The 18645-nt window shown below is 34.6% G+C and overlaps 1 protein-coding gene across 1 annotated transcript in view; it reads right to left on the reverse strand.

Annotated features, from left to right (window-relative positions):
* The window catches only part of LOC139117530 (DNA-binding protein RFX7-like), a 47857-nt gene that overhangs the window by 5315 nt on the left and 23897 nt on the right, over positions 1–18645 (reverse strand). The window contains exons 2-3 of the mRNA XM_070680732.1: positions 12378–12411; positions 8869–8963 (exon numbers count right to left, since the gene is read on the reverse strand). Of these exons, the coding sequence (XP_070536833.1) occupies positions 8869–8963; positions 12378–12411 (129 nt within the window). The remainder of the gene's footprint in view (positions 1–8868; positions 8964–12377; positions 12412–18645) is intronic.

Raw genomic sequence — 18645 nt, forward strand, 5'->3', positions numbered from 1 at the left:
TTGAACAGACCATCACGCAATATAATCACAGTCTGACACGTTGATTTAGACAGAACTGAATATATCATAATAAGTGATAATGGCTACAATTTGTCAGTACTAAACCTGAAGAAAAGTGACTATAGTGGTTATATCTGCACCTTGAAATTCAGTCAAAAACTCAAATGAAAAAAGATTTCTAGCTGTTTCATACTCTGATAGGAAACTCCTGTGAACCTGCAAAAAACAACTTTCTAATCTTATAAACTCTTACAGTGATCATATTTTGAAATTAATGCAATTTGCAAAAAGTGAAAATGTTTGATCTTTATCACTACTAGGCTGTCTACAACAAGTCTACTCATGTCTATTTAGATAAAGATATTGTATGAGCAAAAAGGTTATGACTAATGATTGTGTGTGGTTCAGTTTTAAGTTTCATAGCTTTTTATTTCCTTGAAGTCACAAATTTGTCTAAATATTACAAATATTAAAGTTGTAAAGGAGAAAACTTTACAGTCTCCTTAACATGAATGCACAATCATACAATACCTGAAGGATAATGAAGATTTTATGTCGGTAATTTTGTGCATGCAAACAAATCTGATACATGTATGTTGGTGATAACTGTGCATTTACAGTAAGATACCAGTTTTTTTAAAAATGAAATGTTTAACATCATCAGCATTATGAACTGCATATTCATACATGATTAAACACCTGCAATCTCACAATATTATGGGTTATTACGAAAATATCGCAAAGCGGAGGGTGATGCGCGGTGCCAATGTCGAAGTGCATCCTTTGCGGTATTTTCGTAATAACCTTATTATTATACATCTTACATTCGTGGGGCATCAAATTGTCAGAGTAATGACTGTTTTCGTACAATGTCAACAATTTTTCTTCCGATTTATAGCGCAAGTGTGGAATGCTATCTTGGACATGCTTCTGCAAGTTCTGGATAGTGTGTGTGCACTACACACGTACATACATGTACAGAGCGCGTGAGACATGTTCTGGCACTCGTCCAATGAGTCCCTTGAAACCGTTCAACAGTGAATGCGCAGATACAGCCGCGGGGGATTGGATGCCTTCAGTTGAAACCGTATGTGTTAAGGAACAGGCATTCCGTACGGGTTTTTTAGCGCACGCAAAATTCTGTTGTTCTCGATGGTAGATGTATAATAATGGTCAATATCCCAAATGTGTTGTCACAACTGTTCATATACACACAGCAACCTTTAATGGAATAGTTCAGTCTGGAAAGAACCAGTTTTCATAAACATCAAAACTGAAATGATGTTGGTAATTTGAAAGCACTACAATGCTTCTCCTTAGCCCTATATTAGTCTTGGGCTAAGCCCTACATCTTTGGCTAAGCCCTACATCTTTGGCTAGGCCCTAGTATGTCTAGAGCAGGTTTTAACCTTTTAACAAGTGTACAAAAGTGAGGACAACGGAACTCATTACTCTTGATTACCAATGTGTCAGTGTAGCAGTAACTTGTACACACACGTACAGCAGTAACTTGTACACACACATACAGCTCAATAAATTGCATAATTCCTTTTAAAGAGAAATAAAAATACTGATTTCATTAGTTTGACAAAAAGAATTGGCTTCTAAACATTTCTTAATGCATATTTTGAGTGCATTGGTCTGTGGTTGACTTTTTGTTCACGGGAAAAAACATATTTGATGCAATTTGCAAATGGTTAAAGGTGGACTGGGTAACTACCTGCAGCTTAACCTTTTCTGCTAATCAACAGTACAGGATGAGAGCTTACATCCATGCACGTGTCCAAAGATATGTTTAAATTAAAATGATGAAAATTTTTGAGGTGTTGATGAAGATAAGAAAGTTACACCTTCTACTTTATAGAAATCAATGCGATTTACATTACCATACACTGCCAAATAAATTAACAGTACAAAATGAGAATATTTACTCATAAAATGTTCAGTACTATTCTTTAAACATCTTATTTAAATGCCAATGTTTTATCTTTGACCTTACAAATACACAAACAAAAGGCAAAATCATGGAAAAATTAGTGCAAGCCTCAAACAAACATCTCACTACAATTTTGAAAATGACTTGTACCAAACATGATATTATTGATTCACACTATTCTAGGGAGGCCAAGAATCCAATGTAATGCACACATGTACCAGGTGCAGGAAACCATAATGACAGATTTGCTAAAAACCAATTGGTGAATATAATGAAAGGTTGCTACGCTAGGCACATATGAATACCTTGCTGTACAAATTGAAAATTACGAAAGCATTGACATTATAAAAAATCTATTTGTTATCAAACGTCAATTTGTTGACCATATCCATTACTGTTCTAATTCACGTTGAGATAGTAGTTTAACACTCCGCCATTCTCTGAACTTACCATTTCCTGTCATTTCACCAAAGGTCACAGTATCACTGACAGATTTTTAGCCTAATGGTAACTGTTGTTAGCATATGTCATATATCATACAATCTTTAATATGCACAATGATTAACAGGTTTTGGTCACACCTGATAGCAATGTAACTATCACTGTCTTTGGTACATCTATCAGGACACTGCAGATGACATTGATTTCCATTTCAAAAAAAACTCAAAATACTTTTTACGGTAATTGCTACATACGAAAAACTACTTCTGAATCAATGTTCTAAAGGTTTTTGCATTTGAAAACATTTGTTCGAATTTTTTACGATCAAAAAATTCATCCTTGTGTGAAACGTACCTTACTCTAATAACCCTTACACTTGTCTTCGTAACCGTAACACCAACACATACATGCATCTTCAAAATTCTTTTTAATTATAAGCAGTTATTATCAGACCAAAATTAATACTAAAATTGAAAAGATTAGCTAGCTAATTTTTCATTGAAATTACATTTTCACCAAACAACTACATTTACTGTACATTGATCCACTCTATCTTAATCAGATGCTGAGATAAGTGTACTATTTGCAAAAGCCCAGATTGTCCTCTCCCGGCCAAAAATACAGTATTGATACATACATGTCATAACGCCCTGTTGTTATCAATGTCGTTCTGCACAAACTTTTTTGCACTGATCTTTGATGTGTTTACAGTTTGTTATGTAAACAAACAACATGGGGACAAAAATTTTTCCTGAAATCAAATTTGAGTTTGACCAGATGATTTCGTGATAATCACTTACAATTATTACAATTTAACAAACTATATACCCTAATGATTTTTGAGTCTTTGTGTTCAAGTTTATCACAACATGGTTCTTATGCCTATTTACAAATGTACAGTTGCCAGTATGCAACAACACTGAAGTGCTGTGTTTAGGAATCACACGGTAGGCCTGCAAAGTTTCCTTGATATCAATATTTTCATTTTCCTATAACGAAAATAATCCAGAGAATATAAATATAAAGTTTGAAGTATTTAAAAACAAATATGCCATTGTTTTTCAGAAAGAGCTTGGTGCTTGTCACATTTCTGCTGTAAAATCAACTTGAGAGAGAAAGGTGGTATGATGCTAAGCAAAGTAACATCTGAGTGAAGTCATCTATAAAGCTACTGGTTATAAGGTTACTCCTGCCTGAATAATGAATGATGTCAAATTTGATGATGGTCTAAAATCTATAGATTGAAGGGTAGATTATTACAAAGCAAAACAGTCGAAAGTAACCGATATCATTTAAGATAATTCTGTTGTAGATTCACATCTGCTGCTCTAATACTGCAAAATTGAGGTCTAGGCATTAATGTATTTCATAGCTTTGAAACTAGAAATTTCACTTTGTATGTTTTTCAGTTTGTCATTTTCTCTTTTAAACTGCAGGTATTCATACATTTGGTGGAAATTAAACTGATATTGTATGTTGAATTACTTGTAAAAACTTATCATGTGATTGTGACCTGGTAGGATAATGGTACATTGCAGTGCCCTGTGGTAACACAGAAACTGATGGCCAATAGTAAGTGAATACAAACCAATTGTTATATGAATTATTAAATAAATCTTTAATCTATCATCTCTTAAGTGTCATTGAAACTCAAAACACATGAAACTACTACAAGTTGAAAAACTTTGTGAAATTATTATGTTTCGATGGTCACATCTCAAGTCATCAGTAAACACCTTCAAAGTGATTAAAAATATTAATTAGAAAAGCATAATTTTTAGGAGAGGGTGTGATGTGTTAACATTTTAACATAATGTAACACTATCAAGTTGCCATGAATAAGCCATCAATGCAATAGTTTGTTGATGCAAATATAGTGTTCTGATATCATTGATCATATATTGTATCAAAAACTTTCATCAAACCTCAACGGGTTTATTCTTGCTTTACTACTGTCATGCACAGCAACTATACCTGCAATTTGAAAGACAAAACATCACTAGCCGTCACTACTGAGCTACGTCACAAAATAGAGCAGGAACAATATACAAACTTTCACTCAAAAAATGCAACTTATAAAGTCAAACTGTACAACTCATGACAAGTCCTTATCTTACGGCAAACCACATGAGCTCTTACCCCCCCCCCTCCCCTAAATGAAGGAATTACATTTGCCGTGCATCAGCTTTAATTATAAATGGCCCCTAAGTCAATCTTTCAAACTGATGGCAAGTTTTTTAACTTGCATTACCTCAAGATTACATGATTGATCCAATAATAATAATACTTATATTTATGAATAATGGAGTAAATAAAACAAAATTATTCTTGATATTACATTGGCTTCCTGGTGATTGGTTCACCAATAACACAAATGTCTGGACAGAATACTCTCTGAGTTTCCACATAACACTGCAAAATACCAAATTTTCATAGTTTTTATTCATTTCATTTTCATGGTTTTATTCTGTGTGATCCAAGCATTGCATAAACTGTGTACAAGATAGATATTTACTGTAGAATGCAAGGACAGACTTCCTTTGACAGAATTAACACTGAAGGTATTTGTATGAATGAATTAATAGCCATACCAACTTTGTTAATGCAGTTGAATATGTCTTGAATATTACAGTAAAATATCATGAATGAAAAACAACCTTTTTATAAAACTTATGACAGTTTGATTTTTGCCTAGAAACAGTGCCTCTGCCATGGATGTGCTATGAAGTACTTGTATTATCTTCTTTAAAGATAATAGTTGTCTGTTAAACATTAAATTAATCTGAGTAATGATTTTCACGCTAAATGAATGTACAGTTAAAAATTCAAACAAGCTTTAAATAATAAATATTTGACAGCATATACCATAAACCATAAAATTACTGATTTAGGCCACATCCTAAACAGAAGTTGCAACTGGACTTACTGACATCATACTCAATCTGTTTGGACGCTTGGTATGTTTTTTAATGTTACTGTAATAAAACCCACACCCCTTCTTTGAGCAGTCAATCTGAAGCAATGAAGACCTTATTCCTAAGCCGTTTACACTAACATCTCACTGACCTTGCCATCTTTGATTCTTCAAGGCTTCAAAAAATTGCTAAAACCTGATGTCTCAGACACAGACAACAATTTGCATTCTTAGGGTTTCAACAGGCCCGTTCAAGTGGTATTACTTGCAAGAAAAGCAATAACTTTTATTTCTCATTTTGACCTCTGAGAAAGCAGCTACCCCTTAATGAAAAGCAATCAGGTAGCAAATCAGTATGTAACGTCATGGCAACAACACAGCCAATGCACAAACAGGAAATTTGAGTTGTACTTTGCTGGGGAAAAAGGCAATATGGCCACCATAACACAGCTATCACAAAGCAATAGTCTTTACAAAGCAACATGGCTGCCAAAGCTATCATGAAGCATAGAGTACAGTATCACTGTCAGTGTACTTTCTGTTGTATAACAAAATTCTCTTGAATACATCAATCAATAATTTAAACTTTACAGGTAAGATAATTTTGGACAAGACAACTTCCAAAAGGAAAGCCGCCAAAATATATGATACACTGATTTTGCTTTGATTTGATCTTTAACCAACAGAAAATTCATTGTTTGCCAATGGCACTGTTACATGTCTGTGTCTCAGGATTACTGAAGAGCAAGACTCTACCAACTGAAATTTAAATAACTGATATTCAGGGTCTGAAAGTCTACAAATTAAAACAGAGCATTGATATACATTTGAAAGAACTGCTTTCAATAAAATGTGCCTTCGGGCAAATTTTATGTTCAATTACTCAATCATAATATTATCAACTTTGTGGAAATACCTAGGTCTAATGATGGGCCTTATAAAACACAACTACAAACAGGTTTCCAAATTATCTTAGCGTATTACCGACAGTCTGTAAAACATTCAAATCAAAGTAGAAGTATTGTGAAATTGACAAAGCCTCAAAATGACCGTCATTTCACTCCAGCAATGTAACACAGCATACACGATACCCTTCTGCATTAACCAGTTTCTAGATCCAAGCGATCAGTTAAAATCTCCAAAATATTATATGAAGTTATGCTTATCATAACACCACAAACACTTGATGGAGATCAAAGGCGCAAGTGAACAGCAAGTGTTCAACAAACTTTTGCAAGCATGAGTTGTATTGCCATTCGTATGCTGATACTGAGCCAAATATGAACATGACATCATCATTTTTCAACCACAAACAAACTATTCCACACTGAGAAACAGACCAAAAACTTACCAGAAGCAACCTTGTACCAAACATCCTATTCTGTAAAAGGCTTTGTGTACGTGTGGATAAAACAAGACAGAAGCAAGCAAGATAAAGTCAGTGTCGTGGGTGACGGTGCTGCAATGGCTTCTGTGCTATGCCTTCTGTGACATATGCAATGTACGATGGCTGTGAAGGTATGATGATACCACGTTGTGGAATTCTAGTGTAAGAAATCAGTCTGGCCATCTCACACTGTGACTCATTCAAGTGAAACTGATGTCCCTCTCCTGACAATGTCCACATAAAAATAATATTGATAATTGCTGCTGCCTGGGCACAACCATGCACGAAATGTGATTCTCATCTCCCAACCTGATGAATGCCACACAAGACTTGCCAATTTTGGTTCTGTCCTTGGGAAAACTAATGGACTACACTGTATGTGCTGTATTTCATCATCTTCCATAAAGAAAGATGACAAATATTTCAAAACTCATCTGCATATGTCGGTGCGATAGAAGTGAAAATCAACAGATACTTTATGAAAAGTGCATAACTTACATGGTCCTGTTCATCTTGTAACTCCTGTTTTAGAATGCCACACATTACTTCTTAGTAAGACAAAAATGATGACATCAGTTGCATTTCTGATGCCTGAATTTGAGCCAAGAAATATGTGACAAGAAAATATGAGATAGAAATTGAACCAATATCTCTGCCACCCAATAGTTTCTTAATTCCTGCTCAATAAATACCTTATGTTTAAATGTAATAATTCTAATATCCTCTTTAGGAATTGAAAGATACAGCACTGGTTACAGATAACTTTGGAATACTACAGGTATAAATATTAATTAACAAGTCTTTGATCCATGCAGACAATGCATGGCACACACTGACTATCCAGTCAGCAGACAACCTTGAATAACTTTGCAGTAGTTTAAGCAAACCCATAGAAAGAACCAATCACAAATGACTCCATAATTTTGAATTAATGTCATGCAAATACTACGATGTAAGTGTACATGCAATGATCAATTAATTAAATTTTTCACACCATTTCCCTGTGTACAGGTCAAGCTAAGCCATTGAAACAAACAGTATTGGACTAAATCATTGTATTGAAAGGGTTAAACAGAATGATTATTGGACATGAGCTTGATTAGAGGGGCAGGTGATGATCGAAACAATTCATACTGGAAATGACTTGTGACAGGATTGAATATTCTAAAGGAATGTAAATAAAGCTGTGGAAAATTTTATGTACCATTGACAAGGCAGGCCAACAAAGGATTAAATGATGAGGTGCTGGGATTTAAACAGAATTATAGTTGTATGGAAGAGACCAGAATACGACATATAATGGTTTCACTTCAGCAAGGCGATTATTATGTTGGTGAGCCCCTGTAGAGAAGAATGTACAATGTGAATGCATTTTGGAGAGACAGAGAATGGTGTCAAATAGGCGTCAAGGTAGCAGGGAAAGGATTAAATATGAGGGATGGTACTACCAGTATGTTGTTGAAAGAACAGTGCAGGAAAATATCAAATCCTCAACATCATGATTAAGTCATAGAAGATGTACACAAAGGATGGATTGCAACAGTAACTTGGCAGAAGTATTACTGTGTCTGGGAAGTCAACATGGATGACTAAAATGATTAATCTTAAAAATCAATTTGATATTGAGATTCTTTAAGATAATCTCACCGATAAGCCTTGTAATTGCAAAGCAAAAACTGATTAAAATGCAGCAGTTTATATCACAAGCAGATATTTTATTTTGTGTGCTGCACTTGTTGTAACAACTTCCCACAGCAATCAACAAGATAATCTCCCGGCTTAAAAACCATAGCACTCAACAAGATTATCTCCTGGCTTAAAAACCACAGCAATCAAAAAGATTATCTCCCGGCTTAAAAACCATAGCACTCAACAAGATTAATTTCGGAGATGAGATCAAAACATTACAATAACCATGGTGTTGGGTAAAGTAACAGTGCAGTAACAGAGAAGCAGGAATAATAAACAGTTTCTTTCCCTAACAATGATGCATAAAATTGTAAATCTATAGTTCCAACCAGCAGACTACAAACAAAAGAAAGAGAGTATAACAAATAAATATATTCCAACATGTTGAAGTAAATCCTGGTAGGTACTTGTATCCCATGAGTTCACCTTGTAAATTGCCTAGTGTCCATGGAACATGCACAGCAGTAGCCTATGCCAGGAAAATCTGTACTCATTACTTACCTTGAATCACGGACTGCATAGTCTTCCGTTTCCCCGGTGGGAAGCTTCAGATAAAGAAATAACTTTTCCAACTCCGAGAACTTCTCCACATCAATCTAAAATAGGAATGAGTTGTGTGTGATGAAATGGTATTACAGTTAGAGTGCAGTGGAAAGAAAGTGAATGGATTCCATCGTCAATTGCTGCTGATGAATTTGATTTCAACTAATGGAGCCAAGTTGCTGACATGAAGACGTGAATCCAGTGAAAAAACTGGCACACGTATTGGGTTGTGATTCTATACAAGAAACACATCACCAACCTTCCTTCTGTACCTTCACTGTGCTACAGACTAAACTGTGAATGCAGAATATAAGCTGTTAGGAATAATTGAATTAAAAGATGGTGAAGTCAGGATAAAATTACTTATTTCCTCCACTAGAATAGGAAAACAATGATAACATCACCTCATCTCACTTAGGGAAGCCTGTAGAAGGTAAGGGATCCTCTCAATACATGGCACAGTTTCCTGAGTACATTTACCCATATCTATCGCTGTAAGGTTATTACTATACCTGATACGTCCTACATGTACAATGTTTTAACAATTACTGATTAAATACTTGTACTTCTCTATCCCTGTTTCATCATTTAATAAAATGCTTTGTAGGAAAATTTGTTGGAAGATGAAACATCAAGGCAAATTTTCTGAATTTATGTGATTAAAAGATAGCCTGTTAGGGATCAATGTAAGATAATTTTGGTCAAAACTCTTTTTCCTGTTATAAAGTTATGCCCTATGCTCTTATAACTTGATCAGTGAAACCTTCTGCATGCTGCCTTGAATTCATAAATTAATGTTACAATTTGACTGATGATAATATCATAACATCTATCTCAAATTTAATTGGTGCAAAAAGTATCAGATTCTAGAGATAGTTTATGATTTGATACACTGTGTTAGCACCAGACATTTCCAACCCAGATGATTCATTCATTAAGAAGTTATTCAGAGAAAGAAATTCACTGATAATGTCTTACTCACCACATTATACGTCATGATTTGCTCACTCTAACAGTACAATTTATGTCAAAATAAATAGTGTTTTTGATGAGGGCATAGACCCAAATCTAGAAGGTTAATTTATATGACACCTACAACACAATTTAAAACTGGTGAGGAAATCATTACGATTATAATATTCAACATGAATGAGGCAAATTCAAATGAGATAGTAACTTGAATCAATTTACAAATAGATAGCCCTTTGTAGATTGAATTTTTTTGATAATTCTAAAAAAATGTTCCACTCATTATAATTTAATGACGCTGAAGTCAGTACGTCATACTATCTTGTTATTCATGTTTCTAATAAATATAATTTGTAAAGAAAAGGGCAAGATGGAAGATATGTAACGCCATATTACAATTCAATTTTAATACGGCAGAGATGTCTTCCTAATATTAAGATGGTATGCACCTTGAAAACTGAAAGTCTTTAAACTTTTACTCACACTTTCCTCATGGAATTTTTCAACCATTTTCTTTCAAAGTCAATAAAAATCAGAGGGTGACAATGCAAATTTTAGTATCAGAGAAATAAATCATCTTTACTGACATTTGAAATTGAAAATGGCAACTATCCTTAAGTTACCTTTATGGGCGAAAAATTAAAATATTCAATGAAGTTATTGTTTTATCTATGTACTAGAGACAGCACTGTTAACCCATGAACATCGCCCTCTAATGTACATCCTTCAAAAGGACAGGCACAGAGCAATACACCAATTAATGTACCAGAAAGGACTTTGGCAGCTTAGCAGCTTAGTGTTTTTGTTAAGGTCCATGCCCTGGTAAATGTTACCCAAGATTTCAACCATCCCCAATATGTATACTGACAGGCAGTATTAATAATTCTTGGAATAGAGGTTCCTGTGACAGACTGCCCCTTAATAGAGAAATCTATAAAATTCAACCATGTGTGGAAGATGTCAAACATCTCCCAATTGAAAGAACAAGTAACTAAAGTGTTGATTTCACTGGCGGCAGTCGTCATGTCTCATCTTGTTCAACCATATAAGTGCATTGTGATCACATCTTGTCTGGTTCATTTCTGTAGCTCATCCAAGCTTTCACAATAATGTGTCTTAATGTCTAGTAACATCTCCTCTATATACTGGTAGTACAAACGTCCTCGTCTTCTTTTGGCTAAATTACTTACAGTTTGAAATTTTCTGCAATTTGAATATCAAGGCAGTCTTATAATTTGCTGCAATGTTAAATTATACAGCATCTACCGGTACATGATACATTGATGACAAACTCTCTGTGCTTCTTGTTTTGCTCAATCAGGTAACTTGAACAATGGACAATTGAATGAATACAATCAGATATGCATAAAAATGCCCTGTTGAATTCTCGTATTAACAAGGAATAAAAGAATGAGAAGGTTAAAACCACGTTCTATATTACTTTTCTATTTCTAGGAATGACACTTTCATATAGCTTCAAAGAAAAGACCAGTACTGATGTACGTTGCTTCTCTCATTACATATTTTTGTCAATCCTAAAAAACACAAATCTTACTCTACATGCTGAGCTCCGGAAAGGAAACTTGATGTATTTGGCAAAGTTGACTGTGCCCGGCAATGTTCATTAGTAGGAAACACACAAGTTTGACTCAAAGATTTGCCACTGGTGGCAGTACTAGTACATAACAAAGCGTAAAATGATCAGAGACTGCATTAACTCTTATTCAGCTTTTTGCCAAGTTTGGATTCATATTTGCAATCTTACAGGATGACTTGTTTTTGACAGGAAGATCTCAGCTAGGTTTCACCAATGATTTCTCATTTGAAGCAAACCTACACCAAGAAACTGATACATTCACAATAGAGTTCCCTATTCTGATGAGTGTGGCTTTACAAGGAATAAGTTATTCCTCTGTAACGGCCATACCGGTATATCATCCTCTGAGTTGTTGATATGACAGGATGCATCTATGTCTGTGTGAGGAATTATGAGACTACATCAAAGTTGGATAAGTGGAGAATGTGAGCGATTATGCGCTCATTAAATGCATGAATCCAGTTTTCAATAAATCTCCTGGTTGATGGTGTTGAACATACAACACAGGTAAAGACTGGCAGGACGGATAACTACAAAGGACCTAGCATTTCTTTATTCCTTATGACATTATATTCTCCCACTACTGGTTTACTCTCACACATGTCAAAGATAAAACTCATTTTCATTTTCATTCACAATCAAAGTAGTTTCAGTTGTGTAATCCATCACCAGAGTAATATTGATTCAAGAATATCAAGTACCAGTACAGTACTTATTTCATGATATCATGAAAATGGTAATTGCTGGATCTAAATCAATGTGAGTAAGGATGGTAGTATATGAGATAAAAAACACAGATCTCATTGCTCACTGATGATATCACAATACTGTTGTAACTGATAAGACTATCTCCTTGACATCATTTACAGAAATCACAAACATTAAGATATTAGCTACTTACAAGTATTGAGTTAATCTTCTTCTTTGCATCTTGGCTGAAAAGAGAAAAAAGATAAATATAAAGTGTGCATCTTGTACAATATACTACACAGATATTACAAGTAATATAGGACTTTGTGTTTTGTGTAAAAAATGGATACATTTTCAGTATGGTCTGAATGTCCTGAATTAATAGGCTACATTACTATTAGGCAACACATAAGCATCACAATAATGAATTTATTTGAAAGTAAAACTTCTTGGGGGGATTTTTTGTATGTTCAAGACAAATCTTGTCCCCGATCGATGGTCTTTACATTAGTTCTTATTGACATTGACATGGTGGTTACATTTTTGTTTTCCTGTGAAAGGTTAATCACTCAATGCGACTTATGAAAAAATGCTTACTGATTGGACAAGAATGCTATGTGCACACATATTGCCTTTGTTGAGAAGCTAAACACTTGGCATTTCACCCTGCTGTTGGATGTTCTTTGAGCATTGGTGACAAATGTACAACTTGGATTTTAAAATAGCATGCTCATTGAAATTGAAAGTCTAAAACTTTTGCCAAACTTTCCATATGAAAACTTTAAACTATTCCATTTTGAAGTCAAGAATAAAAATCAGGGGTCACCCTTCAAATTTTGATACTTGAGAAAAAAAAATACCCAATATTTACCAACATTTCAAAATCAAAATGGCCACCATCCGTATGTTACATGTAAGTCTAGATAGAGATTCTTCTCAAAGCTACAAAACTCTAAAGAAAGTTAAAAGTTTCTCTGAAGAGACACATAACTTATATGATAAATGTCACCTTACGGGATATTTCATAACAACACCCTACTATTGCAACAAAATAATTTTGTTCATCAAGTGTTGAAGTGAAATTCAACATGAGGCTTTTGATGAAACCAAACAAATGTAAACCATTGATGGAAGAGTCTCACACACTCTGTCATCTCTCTCTAAGTTCATTGTGTCTTGATATTTTTTTGGATCCAAACCCTCATATCAAGTGATGACCATTATACACTTTTATGACAAATCAGAAACTATTTTACCAATTGTTGATAAGGATTTTGTGTGGAAATGAATCATACAATAAGTCTTTAAATCAAGGTATTATTACAACTAATTGAAATGCTTGTACAATTTTAGACTATATTTTCTGAGTCTAGCTATGATCACTAATTCTACAAGGGATATCAAGTTGCCACTGAGTTATACAACTTAAAAGCAAATTACTGAAATCTTAGGTATTCCTTTGCTTTTCTACTTTAAAATTGAAAGAGAATCTTCACTCTCAAATTGGTCATGTGACACTGCAATGCTGCAGAGTGTGGGATCATTGTTCTGAAAGCTAACACTAGAGGGCCCCTTTCCACTCGAAACAGCTCATGCAAGTTGACATTTCACTCTACAGTAACAGATGAATCTGGGTTATGGGGAGCATTACGGCTGACTCGCAGCGTGTTTGCAAGGTTATATCTGATTGGCGATTGTCACTATTCACAGCAACTTAGGGAGTTTATTTGTATTATTTCATTATAACGGTACGATTCTGCCAACCAATTGGATAACAGCTTCGAAATCGCTGCCAGTCGGCCCGAGCATTAATGTACCGGTAGGATTCTGTGAGTGTAACAAAAAAAAAGAGTGTAAACCTTTAAAATTGAAAATGTTTTATTCCCTGTTACAGGGATTGAAGTATCACAGGATAAATTGAAAATAGCTGAGTAAAGCAAACTTATGCATATGATGAAATGTGCCATGTACCACAATCAGTCAAACAAGAAATGGAGCTGGTTTGTATGCCATTACAAGTACACAACAGTGTCCTTCAGTTACCTCTATCAATCCATTCAATTGTCAGGTTTTTAATTACAAGAATGCCAGTCACAGTGAAAAGAAAAATAATCTTTTTTTTTATATTTTTGCATGCTGGAGCAAAGGGAAAAATTGGTTTTTGTCTGACACATTTTGGCGGGAAGACACACGTCAGATGAGAGTGGACTATAGTTATGGTGTGTACAATTATGTCCTCAGTGTCTATGAGAAACTTGTAACTTCTGTTCACTGACAATGGTCAGCACACTTACAGCCTGTCACATCAGAGAGACTACTTTTTAAGAAATGCCAAATCTTCCCTTGAGAACGGCGTTCACCATAATTTGCTAAGTTCAAAGGTCACCTGTTACACTTTCCTTCAACCAGGCCTCTGTGAGAAATTTGAGATTTTCTTGACACTACCTAATATTTCAAGGCATGATTTATCTGTGGGAGGATGTGGTTACTGGATACTAGAGATCAACGCTTGGAGCTAGAATCATTCTGCTTGATCATCATGTGACCTGAATTTGCATAATCCCTTGAAAATGGTCAAGCCGTGGTAGGTAACACCTGCCCCATATAAATCACGACGACAGATAGTCACACTTAGATGACTTTGATTGGACATGACTGAAAGATCAAAGAATCAGTCTATTGGTAGCTAAACATAATTTGGTTAGGTGGCACGTTTCAACAATCAATCAACAGCATTTATTAGGGGGTGAGGTTACCTGTGCCTGGAGACACGTTTGGCACGTGGCTATGTACCTGAGATATAAAACTGGCCATCTCTGGAATAAAATTTTCTGTTTCCTATCTGACCACTGTCTGATATGTAATTACCTCACAGATGTCACAAACATGTAAATAATTTTTCTTCCTCAATAACATCATGAGAGCAGCATGATTTCTGATTTTTCATTCAATACAACTTACTTCCTGAATGTACAGTATGATGGTGCAGTCATACATTAGAAAACATACACAACACATCTGAAGTTTGGCCTGTCTTGAGAAAATTCCTGCCATAACTGAACAAACAACTTGCTTCACACCAACTCTACGTTAGTATTTGATTGCTATTTCTAGATTTTGTCACATCTTTGGTTATAGGTATGTGTCAATGTGAAGAATACAATTTGCCTTTATACACTCAGCTACATACAAGTACAAAGCCTGCAACACTATCAAAATCTCATTTACAATTGGAATTCAGTGGAGTGTCAAAGCACCTAACTTTACACTTGCTAATTCTCACCTGGAATAGAACACAGTCCTCTCAAAATGGAATACTTCTGATTTATCTACAAACATTGTAAAGGCACAACTTTAAGAATGCATGTACGGTACATTCAACACAGCAAAAAAGACAATGGTGTGACAGTTAATTTGAAAAGTTACAACCCCTTTTCAGATATGTTTCAAACACAGACACGCATCAATAATTATGTCAGAATAGAGAAAGTTCGTTTGAATACAAGTTGACTAACAAATGACATCTCTACACCTTAAGATAACAATTGCTCTCCTTCACATCATCCTTGAATTTTTTTTGCTTCTTTTTTTAGAGACGTCTTTACGATGGTTTAATGCACATGTTTTATGTGTTACCTGTGGGGATCATCAACAATTCTAGATTATATTCAGTGTATAGGCTGTGGTTAATTCTGGCACACAAAGAAACCCAACCAAGCATTCATCAGATTCTTGTGAGTTCCCACGTGTCAAATAATTTGTATGCACTGTTGCAAAGTTTACCTTTTTGTCTGACAACTTCATCAACTTAAGTTTAATATAATAAGAGGAAAAACAATCCTGACTTTTATGTAATCTGTCGTGTATTTTACAAAATATTAGGCCTTATACAGTAAAATACAAAATATTAGGCCTAATACTACAAAAAAGAAGCACTGAGAAATAGACACAGTACACAGAATGTTCAGCAGCATGGCAATTGTAAAATTACACACATTTAAGAAGTCATTATTATGTAAGAATACACAATTTCTAAATCACTGAATACTATTCCTTGTTTCCTTTGTTTTGTTATGTTAGCCTTCCCCCTGTTCTCTATTGTGTGTTAATTTGTCTTCTTCCTGCTACTTCCGTTATCTGTGTTCAATTGTGGATGTGAAACATTCCTTTACTTTTAAATTGAAAGAACTCATCTCCCTGCAGAGTTCTCAACATAGATTTTCAATGGTTTTTATAACACGCCACAAATGTCTGCATTACAATACTGTTAATTAGCAATCATTCCTTCAGTCTAAACCACTGTACTGAGTTTGAACTCATTTTTTGATGAAAATGCTTTAAAATCACCGTGTCACTGGCATTATTTCCCGTTTGTTTAAATTCCTATCAGCATGAAAGTCAATGGATTGCATTTCAAATTTGGAAAAATAAGTGTCTGGGACATAAAACAACACAGAAATTAAAGAAACTATAATAAATAAAAAATGTTTAATAAGAGACATACAGAGTAGTTTCTGGTAAACTACAAAAAGAAACTCTACTGTCTGTTTTTCTAATGAAAAATATTAAGATATCACCCATAGCTTCTTAAACAGCATGCATATATAGTAAATCATAGCATATATAACAAAGGTTACTGTGTGGGAAAAATTCATACAAATTATCAGCATATCAGACATGCACACCTATTCATACATTTATCTGGTTTCCATCTCAACAAGGTTTACATCACTACAGTGGCTAATATCTCCTGGCCAATCAGATCTTTTGGTGTTTATACACTGACTTTCATTCATAATTTGTAACATTTAAACATCAGTCATACCACTATGTTACACACTAACAAGATATCAAGACACTGGCCTCCTTGACATTTGCAACTTGACAGTTAGGAACAGGGTTGGGGACATTTTTTGGAGGTAGGGTTGGGGGCAGGGTTAGGGATAGGGTTGGGAACAGGGTCAAGAAGAGGGTTAAAGACAGGGTTGGGACAGGGAATAGGGGCATAGAATAAGCATCCATTTTCAAGTTGATTATGAATAATAATAACACATAAATTTCATAATCCCAGTAAATTGCTGTATTACCGCTTTGTCCACATTCAAATAATGTACCTTCTTATACAAAACTCATTCATTGCATCATTACACCTACATCTTACACAATTCAATTAGAAACTACGGTAATAGGTACTAATTGTGTTTCAAAGCATACAAAAATTTCACAACCATACACATAAATCCAGCTACTAAATGATTGAACAACACAGACTGGTGGATGTGATGGAAAAAATTTGAGTTCCATTTGTGTGAACTGTAAATGAGTCATGATCAAGCCTTGTTACCTGACCACACTCTACCTACACAACATACAAAAACAAATACAAAACTTAACACAGTCTCATCCCAAAATATACTTCACAGCCAGTATTCATCATATTTATTGCTATTTATTGCTATTACACTGTCTTGTAATGGCCAGTACTTGCCCAAACAGTCACATCACAAACATATATTGTACATGTACTGATTTCACTCATATGATACTGCTCATTGATTATTATTCCTGTATTGCAAAGTCAAACTGAATAGTACAGACTGTTGTGTTTTTTAAAACAAAAAATTCAAGTTTGTTCCAGCACTCCTCCACCAAGAAAGCATAGTATGAATGGTCTATTTTCGCTGATATGCAAATCATTTTGTAGTATTTTCATTTTGAGTTCAAGCCTGCGCTTTTACAGTCAATCACTGCCAGCACTTTGAATGATGCTCTCCAAATGTCTTAGAATGGTATTTGATTGGTATCAGGGTCCATGCACTCAAGGTCAATCAAAATTCTTGGACTTTTTCAACAATTTCCAAGGACTGTTCAAGGTCCACAATAGCATTTTCCAGATATCATTTTTAAAATACATCAATTTTATTTATCATTTTACACTTTTACAATATCAGAACTGATCATCCTGTGATTTTTGAAAACTATGATTGGACTACCAATTTTCCAGGACTTTCCAGAACTCAATTTCATTGTCAAGAACTTTTCCAAGACTTTCCACTTAGCCTTAAAATTCAAAAACTTTTAGGGACTGGGCACCTTGGATGTTCAAAGTGATGGATGTTTCATTAAGGTAATACGCCCCTCCAACGTGAAAGACTTAAACTTTTGCTCAAACTTTCCTCAATGAAACTTTCAGCCATTTCGTAGCAAATCGAGAATAAAAATTAATGGTCAGCATGCAAAGTTCGGTACTAGAGAAACAAATTACCTAACATTTTCAAAATGGCAGCTACCTCTATGTTAAATCTGTGGAGAAAAATAACATTTTTGATTTTAAAAAAACTAAGACCGTGGACATTCTTCTTACCCAAACAGCTTTACAATGAACCCTAAGAGCTATAAAATGAACTCAACAAGTGGTAGATCTGATAAAAATTGTAAATCTGAGTCTGAATATCTTTTTCCAAGGAGCATTCTACACT

Source organism: Ptychodera flava, chromosome 18, assembly GCF_041260155.1.
Source record: "Ptychodera flava strain L36383 chromosome 18, AS_Pfla_20210202, whole genome shotgun sequence".
Lineage (NCBI taxonomy): Eukaryota > Metazoa > Hemichordata > Enteropneusta > Ptychoderidae > Ptychodera > Ptychodera flava.